The 13,916-nt window shown below is 34.9% G+C and overlaps 1 protein-coding gene across 5 annotated transcripts in view; it reads left to right on the plus strand.

Moving 5' to 3' along the window:
- The window catches only part of LOC106125750 (irregular chiasm C-roughest protein), a 67,245-nt gene extending 53,671 nt beyond the window's left edge, over positions 1 to 13,574 (plus strand). For 3 of the 5 annotated variants that reach the window (XM_013323062.1, XM_013323064.1, XM_013323063.1), the window contains 13 exons: positions 4,729 to 4,831; positions 5,391 to 5,524; positions 6,218 to 6,344; positions 6,707 to 6,852; positions 7,394 to 7,547; positions 7,744 to 7,976; positions 8,574 to 8,732; positions 9,240 to 9,334; positions 9,650 to 9,807; positions 10,393 to 10,500; positions 10,591 to 10,608; positions 11,079 to 11,171; positions 13,258 to 13,574. In XM_013323062.1, coding sequence (XP_013178516.1) covers positions 4,729 to 4,831; positions 5,391 to 5,524; positions 6,218 to 6,344; positions 6,707 to 6,852; positions 7,394 to 7,547; positions 7,744 to 7,976; positions 8,574 to 8,732; positions 9,240 to 9,334; positions 9,650 to 9,807; positions 10,393 to 10,500; positions 10,591 to 10,608; positions 11,079 to 11,171; positions 13,258 to 13,289 — 1,560 coding nt within the window. In that variant the 3' untranslated portion in view covers positions 13,290 to 13,574. Of the gene's footprint in view, positions 1 to 4,728; positions 4,832 to 5,390; positions 5,525 to 6,217; positions 6,345 to 6,706; positions 6,853 to 7,393; positions 7,548 to 7,743; positions 7,977 to 8,573; positions 8,733 to 9,239; positions 9,335 to 9,649; positions 9,808 to 10,392; positions 10,501 to 10,590; positions 10,609 to 11,078; positions 11,197 to 13,257 lie in introns of all 5 variants that reach the window. The other 2 variants (XM_013323067.1, XM_013323066.1) reach the window with 2 other exon arrangements.
- Positions 13,575 to 13,916: the final 342 nt, after the last annotated feature.

Below are 13,916 nucleotides of genomic sequence, written 5' to 3' on the forward strand. Positions count from 1 at the left end.
CAGGAGAAGAAAAATATTGGGTTGCCCAGTAAGTTCGTGCCGCTTTATAAGGAAAATTGAAACCCTGTTCTCTTAAATTTTTGGAAATGTTTTTAAATTATATTGGTACGACTCTATACCTAAAACGACTTTTATTATTGGATAAAATTTTAAAAATTAGTTTTTATCTCAACCAATGAAATGAAATTATTCACAATATAGAAATTTTTGTGACGTTTGATAATGGTGGAAATCCGAAAATGAATCCACTTCAGCTACAGTCTATTGTAAGCTTTATATCGAAAATCAGAACGAACTTTCCGGACAACCTATAATGTTAATACAAAGTGTCAAATGAATGTAACAGAAGTAGTTTATTCCAAATTGTATCACAAGTATATAGAGATAGAGTTCAATTTTGTTAAATGTACCGATATTTTTGCGCACCTTGACTGCTTCGTTACTTATGACGCTATGGCTGCTACGATATTTATGAGCATCTTGCATGTACTCATATATTTGACGCTGTGTATGTACCGATGTATTTGAGCAGGGTGGATGTATCTATTATTTTGAGGACTTTTGTTGTACCGATATAATTGATTACTTTTAGTGTACCTATATATTTGCATATCTTGTCTGTGACGATCTATATGACGCTGACTGTACATTTATCCGACGTTCTTACGGTGAAGGAAAACATCGTGATGCAACCTGCACATATCTGAGAAGAAATTCAAAGATATGTGTGAAGTCAACCAACCCGCGCTTGACCAGTTGACTATAGCCTAATCACCCTTAACTTAGGGTAGGCTCCGAGCCCCTCGGTGGGGACGTATAGTGAGCTGATGATGATGAAGCAAATTGCATATATCGAGAGATTTTCGTAAATTTTTATTTCGTAATAACATTTTCGTTGGTGAGGAGAAAAACTGCTTTTTGCTTACTAGATGTCAGCATGATCCAGAATGACTAACAATGAAATATTCCACTGATATACAATATAAACTTTATTTCTAATTAGTTGTGCCCACGACACCATCCGCGCGGAATTATAAAAAACTAACTTAGTCTATGTGTTCTTCCAGACTATGTTCTACGTCTATGCCAAATTTGAGCGAGATCCATCCAGCGGTTCTGTAGACACCTTCAAACAAACATCCATCTAAACATTCGAATTTATAATATTAGTATACAAGTCAATTTGTAAATTAATTCTTTCGTTTTCAAGTCTTTACAATTCGTCTGGCCGAACTACAAACAGGCGATGTACACGATTTGCCTGTTACATAATTCTGGAGTTTCTCCTTAAAGGATTAAATGTCCTTGCGGTTTGGATGTGTTTATATGATATTTCAGATCGAGTTACACGTACGTGTAACGCTTACAATTTTTTTTCTAGACCACCAAAAAAAATTTTGTTTGCACCAAGAACTTACATTTGCAGCTATGGTCAGTTTTTCGATCTTCAATAAAGTAGCAAGCTTTTCGAATTTATTCCACTTATCCAAAGTAACTGTACTTGTAAATTGTAAAGTAAAACCAACGCATATAACCGTATAGGTGCAGGAAAGAGATGAATTTTTTAACATACTGCACTACGCTATATGCTTAGCTCAGCTCAACTACGGTAAAATGAAATAGACTACAATAATTGGCAACGTTTATTGTTGTACGTTGAAATTGAAGGAAATTAAACCGACTCGCAACTCGTTTAAAATTTATTCTAGCGACTATGAATAAAGGAAATTACACGCCTGTGGCCAATTCGTACGTAAACTTCAATTATATACGTTTGTTCTCTTTTGTTTTGCTTCTTTGAGAGCATTTTAACGTTAATTTTCCAACTTGTTTATAATGCAAGTAAAGTTTGCATCTGAATATATACTCATATTCACATATTCTTAGCCTTTTCATTAACTTAAATTAAAAAAAAACTATTATTTTGGATAGACTCAAAAACTACCGAACAGATTTTACTAAGTATATTATCAATTTAAATCTATTTAAACAGTAATATAAACAATATTTCTTAATTTATTTATCTATTTTTTCCAGACAAAACCGTTGAAAAATACTTGTAGTATAATTTTAATAGTTTCACTATAACATTAGTGCATTTTCAAAGCACAAGATGGCGTTTTTGTGCTGTAATGTACGTTGTTATTTCAGACGTTTTCTCTAGTAACGCTCTCTTCTGTATCTCACGAAGAGCGTGCACCTCATTTTGAAATTGTAGACTAAAAGAAATTGCACAACACTGTTCTTTAATTTTCCTTATCTTACACAAGTCTTTTGTGTATTGTTAGGAATAAAATCCGATACTGTACTGGTGTATCACAATACTAGCCTTATTAAAATGTCAACGTTTATGTCCCCTCACTAATCAATCTGACACTTGATAAAGCGCGCAATTCACGCCAAAGGATTCTAGCTAATAATATCTAAAAGTATGACCACTATACTATAAAACATAAGTAAATTTTGAATCTAGTTAAGCTTAACCTTTGTCTTTAATTGTTTTTTACAATTTTTTTTTTTTAAATAAATTTTCTAACAACTTACTTTTTAGTAATGTTATAAATGTGAATGTTTGGATAGATAGATGTTTGTTAGAATGTATCTCTAGAACGGCTGCATGGATCTCGCTGAAATTTGACATAGATGTAGAACATAGTCTGGAGGAGTTATACTACTAGTAGAGTACTATTTTTTTTATTCCACGCGGACTGAGTCACAGTTATTAAATTAAGCCTATTTCATTCGGAATTAGTGTGGAATATATAAAGAAAAATTATATTTGAAATATGTTTAGTAGATTTTGAGTTAATTCGTTACAAACATACATAAATTATGTCTTTTTATTAGTTTAGATAGATCATTTTAAACTAAATCAATATTTATTATTTGCAAGTTTGAGAACCTCTTTATTTACAATGTGGTCTCTCAATAAATATACAAAAGCCTTAATATTCATGTTTCAAAGTTATGCTGGTTACACACGATGGCAGAACAGTGAGGCAGAGTAGTAGACATTGCAGTATAGCAGTTGTTTGGTATACACTTTAACGTGGATATAAACACTTTGTCGTAGATATTTCATATTTCTCCGTTTATAACATATTTTCGCATAACTCGCAAATATTTCTGTTTTTTATTTTTTTTTATTTTTAGACATTTCCTAGTTGTCGCCCGCGACTTCGTCCGCGCGGGATTATATAATAGATAGTAGCCGATTCTCAGACCTACTCAATATGCTCACAAAATTTCATGAGAATCGGTCAAGCCGTTTCGGTAGAGTATGGGAACGAAAATTGTGACACGAGAATTTTATATATAAGATTAAAAATTTTAGCTACTACCTAAAACCTGTTTACCTGATTTTGGATTGAAAAGAAAGATACTGCCAAAACTATATGAACTGACTGCAGACCAGTCAACACAAAATTTGCAAAGAAGTATCGTATCGTATTTGACAAAATTTTTATCAGATTCACTGTACTTTTTACCAGATACAACGCTGCACATTTTGGTACGAATACTTTCTCCCAAATTTTCCTACTAATTCTATGTCAGTACAACAACAACAGTACTACAATAGCAATACTATTCTCTACTGCTCTGCGTCAATATTCCGTCTTGTGATACTAGCATTAGCTTGATAGTGTTTTATTAATTTCAAGTTTGTAACTTGTAACTTTGTATATTGAGCAGTACTTTGTTAGTGACGTATTAGCCGTTAGGGTTGCTGCGTTCATATTATGTTGGTAATGGCAAAGGCCAAGACCGGATAGTCAACCCTATACTAATTTACCGCAAAGTTCTTGTTAGCTAAAAGCTTGATTATTTATTTATAGATTGACTTACTTGACTTAAAGTCCTATGTCCCCGTAGTGGGGTAGAGGGCGTTCACAGTGAGCCGCCAGTTCGCTCGATCTTGGGCTCTGCGTTTGGTCTCGGGCCATGTCAGCCCAATCGCCTTCATTTCGGCAGCTATATTCATTTACAGATTGCTCTTTGTTATATTTTATATAACTAGGATTTAAACTAGGTTTGCTAGGGTAGCCTCCTTATTCCTTATACCAAAATATCTGAATGTGCTAAAATTATTTTTCACGTAAAAACTAATTTTGTTTTTATAATCCTGTCCAAGTTAAGCTTTAAAAGGAACTACGTAATAACAAAAGGTTGTTATTCTTTTATCTCTAACAATAAAGTTAATTAAAGAGAAAATATGTCTACTCCAAGTCAGGGGTGACTAGGCCTTAGTCAACCATGTTGGATCAGTTCGATTTGGTTGACTTCTGATACGTGTACTAAGTAAAAAATCCTGTTTCATTTACCTTTAAATTTAATGATCAGCTCACTATACCTCTCCACTGAGAGGCTCGGAGCCTACCCTAAGTCAAGGGTGACTAGACTTTAGTCAACCACGCTGGCCCAGTGCGGGTTGGTTACTTTACACATATCTTTGAATTTCTTCTCAAATATATGCATCACGATGTTTTCCTTCACCGTAAGAACGTCAGATAAATGTACATATGTAAATGAAAATCGAAAAACACATTGGTAAATGGCGGAATTCGAACACACGACCTGCAGATAACAAGTCAAGTGTCTGAGTCCTGAGTCACTGACGTTCAAATTTCTTCTTCTTCTTTTTCTTTCTCAGCCGTAAGCCGCCCACTGCTGGGCATGGGCCAAAATTTACTTGATTGTTATTATAATAAATTAAATGTCTTGTTACAGATTATCTTCAACGTATCCCGTAAACATAATAAGGCTGTGGTGAAATGCGAAGTCAGAAATGCTGTGGGTCAGAATGAAGGAACTTTTAACCTTGATGTTACATGTGAGTAATTTTTTACAGCAAATAATGAAGACAGGACATTTTGCATGAAGATTGTTATTTTATAATCACAATCTTACTAATATAAATCCGTAAGTTTGTATGTACTGTTAGGAAGAAAATACAAAATGAGCTAGTGACTCAACACTAGCTTTACAAAAACATAGGCGTTTGTGTCCTCACTATTCATTCTGACACTGGACTTTGTAACGATAGCACGTCATTCGCGCCAAACGATTCTAACTAATACTGTCTAAAAGTATTATATATATGTGATAAACATTCATTAAAAGATATATGCAGAACGGTTCATCGGGTCTTGCAGAAATTTGGCAGAGACGTAGAATATAGTCTGTGTAATACACTTCTTCTTCATCTTCTTCTTCACCAAGGCCCTATTTATACTACTTACTTACTCCGCTGGCGCATCGACCCAAAGTGGGTCTTGGCCTCCGACACAAGACATCGCCAAAGTCTTGCGCCTTCCCTACCTATGTAGTAATTTAATAATTCTTGTAAAAGAAATAATAGAATCTACTAATTTATTCTGTATTCTCTATAGACCCCCCGTCGTTTAGAAGTCGACCAAAGAACATAGAAGCTGAGGTAGGCGCGAGGGTAACACTGAATTGCGACGTCGACGGCCAACCAGAACCGGAGATCAGATGGCTATTCCACGAACCAGGGAGGATCGGGGTAAGTGAATACTTTGATAGAGTGAAGAAGTAACTCAATAGTACGTTTTTAAAGAATATCTAAATTTAACCTTAGGTTTCATACTCAAAATGAAAGAAATGAAAAGCACTAGATCATCTTCATCTCCTTGTCCCACTTACGTAGGGTCGTCGCACCAGGTTCCCATCATCCAAATGAATCTATCTACCGTCATCTCAGTCTTAACTCCCTTCTTAATCATGTCAACTTTCACGCAATCCATCTCCTCCTAGGCATACCTCTACCGGTGTACCCCTCATACGTAACGTTCTCCGTGCCACATGCAATTCTGACCTCCTCATAACATGCCCATACCACGTTTACCTTTTGCTCCTCAATTTTTCTACTGCTGCTACTTTCAAAGTTCCTCTAATGTACTCATTTTGTATCTTATCCAAAAACTGGATTACAACAATTTACAATGCAGAATAGATAAGGCATTTGCTCAGCTGTATGTTTATTTGCTCTCGGGGTACAAACACTGATATTCTCCAAAAGCTTTTGCTTTCTCACTATTTCAGTTATACCAAGTACTAATTGTTCTTTAATAGAAACTATTGCCTAAACCCTTAACTTAGGATAGGCTCCGAGCCCCTCTGTGGGGACGTACTCGTATAGTTAGCTGATGATGATGATGATGAGAAACTATTTTATATGAACGTGCAATATCTCCAGCAGGTTAAAGGGAAGGCTCCAAATTTGAAGGTGAACGTGAACAACGAGACAGCAGGCAGTTATATTTGCAAAGCAACAGTTGATGGATACCCAGAAATAGAAAGTGAAGCGACTATTTTTATAAAGAGTAAGATTCATTTAAATTCCTTCATGTATATTTTGATATATATCAAATTGATAATTTAGTGACTTTAACAAATCTGGATGAAAGTTATTGGTTACGAGACCAAAAAGGTATTGATTTAAATCATAAGGTTACTTTGTGAGTTAAGTCGATTAAAAGTAGGCGACGCATATGCAATTCCGTATGTCTATGGGCAACGGTCACTTCGCTATATTAGCGATTTCAGGTGGTCGCTCGCTCGTTTGCCACCTTATGATATAAAAAAATAGTAAATGTCAGTAAATCTTTTGGTCCTTTGATGAACAGGGCTCTATAATCGATTGGATAATCGACCTAATCTTGTTAATCATGAAGTTCATTTTTAGGTGTACCGAAAATCTTATCGAATAGAACACAGTTTGGTTCAGAAGGTGAGATGGTGAGAGTGGAATGCGCCGCGTTTTCAGTGCCCAAACCTGATGATATTAGATGGTACTTCGAAGGTCGAGAGATCAGTGTCATACAAGACCCAGTAAGTTCTTCATCTCTGTTATTCATTGGAATTGGATGAAAATTATAAACATCCTTTCCAAATTATAAGCCTTTTACTTATTTAGTTTTTCAAGGACTAATTCTTGTAAAGTTGGGGCAGTGATTCTCCAATTCCATGTAGAATCCAAAGTGTCCGAGGAAGAGCTATTGGTGTATATTTAATTCTAAATTTAACTAAAAAAACGTATTAATAAGAGTTCATTGAACCCACTAAAGTTTTTTTTTAAAGAAGTCTATGAGAAAAAAATCTGGCAATTTTTAGGGCCCGAATCCTACAGTGTGGGAGGCCTTCTATTAGTTTACACATGTGTCATACTAGCTGTCGCAGGCGACTCCGTCTCCGCGAAATGATAAAGAAACGACATTAGTACCCTATGTGTTCCTCCAGACTATGTTCTATATGTATTCCAAATTTCATAGAGACCCGTTAAGCCGTTCTCCAGATACCTTTAAACAAACATCCATCCATCATTCGATTACTGCAATAGGAGTATTATACTGTATCTATGATTTGTTACCAGGATTACGCGACTTTAGAAGAGACGTTATCAGACGGTGTAGTTAAATCTAGTCTAGTGATCCGTGCGAGCCAGTCTAAACATTACGGAGTCTACAACTGCAGTGTTACCAATGAATACGGGAATGCGAATGCGGCTATCGCTTTAAAGCCTTTAAGTGAGTATACATACAAGTAATATTATGACATAGCTACAGGGTGTTGAGAAAGTCGGGGACAAAACAAAATACGAAATTGTTACCGAAGAGAAATCATACTGTATAATTGTGAATAAGAGTTTTGCTGAACTATAGTATATTGTACCTCTTAATATTTAAAATACTTATGTACTTATTGACATTTTATCTTTTGTAGAAACACTTCCTCTGTTTATAATACTTATCGGAGTTACATCTGGTATTATAATCTTCTCTGCTTTCGTCATTCTTCTCGTGATATGCCATAGAAGAAGAAGAAAGAAGAGTCAACTAAACGAGAAGCCAGATGTAACAGTTACCACGGGTGATATGTATAAAGAGAGTGACAGGAGTTCTAATATCAGCGATTTGAAATTGCAAATTGGACAGAGCGATGGCAGTTATGAATTGGTAAGTCTACATGAAACCTATACAACTACGGCAAATTTAACTCCAAAACTACGTATCTGTCAGTTGATTTTAGTCATCAATTATATAAGAGGTTTTTATTTAAAATGATTACTGTATAAAACTAGTTAGATTTTTAAATATTTTTCACCCTTGCATCAATTTAGATATGTTATAATATCATCATCATCAGTTCACTATACGTCCCCACCGAAGGGCTAGGAGCCTACCTAAGTTAGGAGTGGCCATAGTCAACCACGCTGGCCAAGTGCGGGTTGGTTGGCTTCACACATATCTTTGAATTTGTTCTCAGATATGCGCAGGTTGCATCACGATGTTTTCCTTCACCGTATGAACGTCACACATTGGTACATGGAGACTTAGTTGCGCACCTAATATATTTTTAGCTATAAGAAGTTTATTTCGTATAGCGCACCATTAGTTGACAACTTGGTCGTTTTACAATAAAAATGATTGGTCAATGTAACGTAAGCATAAGGAAAAGTAAGAATTATCGCCCAACGCACCCTTAGTTTAGAAATCAATTGGTAGAAGACAATTCAAACGTACTTTTTCCTCACAAGTTTCTTTTATTACCAGGACTACACAAGTTCAGATCGTTCTGAGATAAAGAACCCAGCAGGGCTTCCTCTTGCCGGTCCCGTGGTAATGCCAAACATACGACATGACGATCCACTAATGCAGTACGGATATAGTAACGATTACTCCGATCCAACGTATAGTGATCCATATTTTAAGGTAAATACATACATTTAAAAAGTAATATAATAATATAAAGCAAAAAATGTACAGTCGCGGAAATCCGCGGTGTTTCGCTTACAGAAAAAATACCTTTTTTCTTGGATCCAGTCAAACTACCCCCCTTTATATAAATAACCAATTAAGTAGTAATCAGTCGCGCAAATGACGGGTTTATGGTAAAAAAATACGAATACAGACACATTAAAAAGCTCTATCCCATTAGTTATTGTTTTCGCGTTGTCGTCTTCATGTGTGCGAAAAATTCAAACGAATATTGAAAGTTGGACACCGCCAGTTTCCCCGACTGTACTTCTAAATATTGTGTTAATATACCTAATTGTTTTTTTTTATTTCTGCATAATTTCTTAAGCAAGTTAAAGAATTTTAATTAATTTCGAAACCAATAACATCTAAAACTCTTTATATAATCAGCCTTAAGTTAAATATTGATCTTTTTAGTTTTAAAACTTAATCATAAAGTTGTAACATCGATAATATTTCTAGAACCCCGCGGGCTATGTGTACGACTATCCTCAGGGTTACATCCCGCCTCCACATTTAAGGGTACAGTCTCCTACACAATTGGAGGTACCTAATAGGTAAGTTAAATGCTATTTCCACAACGATAACATCATTCAACATTATATTGAAAAAATTATTATACTTTTGTATGCAATTACTAGCTTTCTCCTGCGATTCCGTGGGCGCGGAATTAGATAAGAACTTATTTGGAATCCTATGTGTTCTTCCAAACTATGTTCTACATCTATGCCAAAATTTCATAGAGATCTGTTGAGACGATCTGAAGATACCTTCTAACAAACATCCATCCTTCCATCTATCTAAGCAATCGCATTTATAATATTAGTAAGAAGTAAAACATCGAGAGTAAACATGAGAATTTCTACACACAGGTCGCTGCAAGGTTCATTGACTCGCAGCATCGACACAACTTCAACTCTGCCGTTGTCAGCCAGCAATGGTTCACAGAGTAACTCATTGCAACGAACGAACAAACCGTCCGACGAAACAGATGCGATTAATAATCTAGGGCTGCCAATGGGCGGAGAGAGTACGTACATATATTATTGAAATCTTACCGCATTCAAAATCCATAATTGTTCACTAAGGGATACTTAAGAATTAAAAAAAAAGGATTTACTAAATTAAAAACATTTTTAACACCTTAGGCCTCATTTACACTGGAACTTTTTAAACGCGCGTAAAACAGCGTTCAAATAGAAATATGCATTTCCACGTATCTGTTTATTTGCACGCGTTTTTAAACGCGACGCTTTTTTATCGCGTACTGTCGATTTTGAGTGCTGATCGAACGGAACAAGACTTTAAGCTTTCATCGCTCACGCCAACGTCTAGTTTTGAAGCGGCGTTAAAAAAGCGTCGCATTTTAAAACTGCTGCCCTACGAACTGATATAAAAATACATTCTATTTGAACGCTTATTTATCGCGCGTTAAAAGAACGCCCGTGCAAATGGAGGCTTAAGATATTACCATCCGTACCTCTTCTCTTGTGTTACATATTTCCATCCCTTTTATTCTGTTTGACAAAATAAAGACAACAAGCATTGGTATTCGATGATATTAACACGTTAAGCAAGTGGGTCGAAAGTGTTAATTTGTGTAACTTTCCCACAGATCCGCCTACGCCTATTTATGCCCAGCCGAGTACTAAAAGTAACGCAGGCATCGACTTAAGATATGCCGCAACTTACGGCAATCCGTATCTTAGGAATAGTTCTGTTGGTGAGTTTACTTGTTTTATTTTTTAAATAGATTTTTATATTTTTATAACTTTCTTATAAATTAATCTGTTCTGTTTATATTTATTTCCAGTATTAGTTCTTCTGCCTGGTTAGTAGTAATATTAACTTAGCTAGAGTTGATTTAAAATTAATCTTTATGTACGTTACATTATTTTTATTTAGAATATTTCCTATTTCTTTCATATATCTTTTTTTCATTGCTTCAAATTCATCTATTATGTTCGTAAAAAATCATATGATTTTTAAACTGATATATAAACACGGCTAAACACTCACGTATATTCGTCCGGTGGCGGCACCGACTAGTTTCAACCCCATCGGGGGCTTTTCATCAGGATGGGTGGTACTGGTATTATTTCGCGGACGCGGCTCGTCGCTCACTCCTGATGAAGGGTCCCTATGGGCTCGAAACTAATCGGTGCCGCCACCGGACGAATATACGTGAGTGTTTAGCCGTGTTCATATATCAGTTTAGTATAATGCCTCACGAAAGTTTGAATAATTTCATATGATTTTTCTACATTACAGTTTGATCTTATAATTAAAAATTTGGTCTAGGGTACGGAAATCAAGTACACACAGCGAAGCCTGCAGCTACGCCAGCGCCTCCACCGTACTCGGCTGTCAGAAATTCTGTCGCCATGCCTTCAGGTACATAACCGACAACACATAATAGGTAAATACATAAGTATATATAGCATGAGTTTGTTTTAATATAACATTATTCGGTGACAAATAACAACAGTTTAGCTCTTACCACTTACAAGTGTTCCCGCTGCTCGTTTGCCCCCTACTCTTATAACAAAAAAAGTGACTCATTCGTGTAGCCCTCTCTTTCCCACGCACGATAAGTTATACTTCTATCTCTTTCATGTAACGAAATGTGTTTAAACGTGGCGTGTTCTAGTTTCATTCTGAACTCTATAGAAAACGATTTAAAGTCTAATTTTACTTCAAACTCTATTGTGTTTTATGAGACCCAATGAAGAAGTGTACTGGCGTAAACTGTTGATGTGAAAAAATGCCTAATTTTTTTTATAACATAAGGTGGCAAACGAGAGAACGGCCACCTGAAATCGCTGAAATAGCGAAGCGACCGCTGCCCATAGACATATGCAAATGCATATGCGTTGCCCACCTTTAATCGCCGGAGGAGTGGATGCACAGAAAGAAAATATTTTCCCTTCCTACGCGTTCTCTCATCCGGAAAGTCTATTTCCACTTTCTATCCTTTCCTTATAAGAAAAAGGGTGGGAAGGGAAAGGCATTTGACATTACCACGAACATTTTTTACAAGCGAACCGTTATTGACAAGAGCATTTCATTCTATCAATAAAATTATTTATCCAAACGAAACCAACGATTTGACTTGGGATTTGTTTGACGGAGCATTATGATGTTGTTTTAACAATTATCGTTCATTTCTTCGTTTCTTTTTGTAAGAAAATAACAATTTTGAAACGTATAACTGTTTATCTATTATAGATAAATCAAATAATGTCGACAAATTTTACTGTGGGTTTTCATCGCTGATTACCTTGTGATATAATATTGACATCTCTTTTGTTCAAATGGTTCAAAACATTTGTTTGAATGTATCTCCAGATTGGATGTACAGATGTTGAGTATTAGTTGGAAGAACACATAGACTATTAAGTTCTTTTTAATTCCCCGCAGCCGGAGTCGCGGGCGACCGCTAGTAATATCATAAATGCGAATGTTAGATGGATGGATTGATGTTTGCTTGAAGTTATCTCCGGAACGGCTGAACGGATTTTAAAGAAATTTGGCACACATGTAGAAAATTTATTTCCGCGCTGACGGAGATGCGGGCGTCAGCTTATTTAAAATTAAAACGATATTTTTTGACATGACATACGATTGGTATTGATTGAACTTTGTCAAACCTTTTTGAGGTCGCCTATAATTAGTTGACGCGTGGTTATTAATAATTACTAGAAGACGATTGCCATTGGTACAAAGCTGTTATATAAAATATTCATACATTTATTGGAGGGTTCGAAACTAAATTATAAATGTACGGAACAAATTCAATAAGTAAGACTCTAATTTCTTTGTCTTTAAACTTAGAATTTGTTGGATGAATCGATTTTGAAACAATTTTGAAAAAAAAAAATATAATACGTAAGCCCATGTTTAGTTTTCTTTATTAATAGCTGTCGCCCGCGACTCCGTCCGTGCGGGATAAAAAAAATAGATGTTAGCCGATTCTCAGACCTACTCAATATGCTCACAAAATTTCATGAGAATCGGTCAAGCCGTTTCGAAGGAGTACGGGAACGAAAATTGTGACACGAGAATTTTATATATAAGATTTATTTATTCATATTAACAAAGAATAAAATACAAATTTACAATAAAGATGTCCTTAAACCCATTGCGGGTTTGCACTAAGCAATTATTATTTTGATTGCTCGTGGCCGTAACAGTGGAAATGACTATTACATTTGATTGGAAATATAAAAACGCGATGAGCGGCTGGCGATTATTTGATTGGTGGAAATGGGTTTTTTTAAAACTATCTGTCATCCGAGACTACTTCCACGAATTAAAAAAAAACTTAATTTGTAATCCATTTGTTCTTTAAGATTATGTTCATCTATGCCAAATTTCAGCAGCATGCAGCTGTTCTGGAGATACCTTTAACATCCATCCATACATCCAAACATTAGCATTTTAAAGTAGTAACAATATTGTAAAAGCTTTTTTTTTACAGATCACCAGTCTTCGCAAGGAACGAATGTATAGCGTAGGCTTTCATGCCTTGTTTGTGTTGGACAATTCATACCAGAGACATCTATGTGCAAATAGGTGTAATTGTTATATAATATGTTCCTAAATAGACTTATTGTAAACGGACTGAATTGTATATAAATAAAAAATAGTGAAATATAGGCTAGATCTAAAATGTACAGTTTTTTATAAAAAAATCTGGTTTTGTGACTACTTTGATTGTGTATTACAAAATGGCGACTTAGCGACTTTCGATATAATTGTTTTGTTAAATTAAAAAAGAAAAATTGGAAAAAATAATTACTATTAATTCTTTTGATTTTCTTGAGAAATTATTTTATAAATACTATATTCGATTTTTTTTACATTTTCAGTATTTTTTAAAAGAGTAGAAGTTTTATTTAAGCAATGTAATAATATATAGTATTGTAAAATATTTGCTCAACGATTTTATTATGTGAATTGCCTTTGTATATTATAAATACTGCGAATCAAAAAATTAAGTACAAAAATTATTTTTTGTGTCTATTTTTTATTTATTTTTGTAAAAAATAGTTGTTTTTAGAATAAATAAACAATCCAACTACGCAAATTTTTGTTTTTCACACAAAAACTGTAAAATCCCAATTTTTTTTTAATTTT

Source organism: Papilio xuthus, unplaced genomic scaffold, assembly GCF_000836235.2.
Source record: "Papilio xuthus unplaced genomic scaffold, Pxut_1.1 DF825783.1, whole genome shotgun sequence".
Classification (NCBI taxonomy): domain Eukaryota; kingdom Metazoa; phylum Arthropoda; class Insecta; order Lepidoptera; family Papilionidae; genus Papilio; species Papilio xuthus.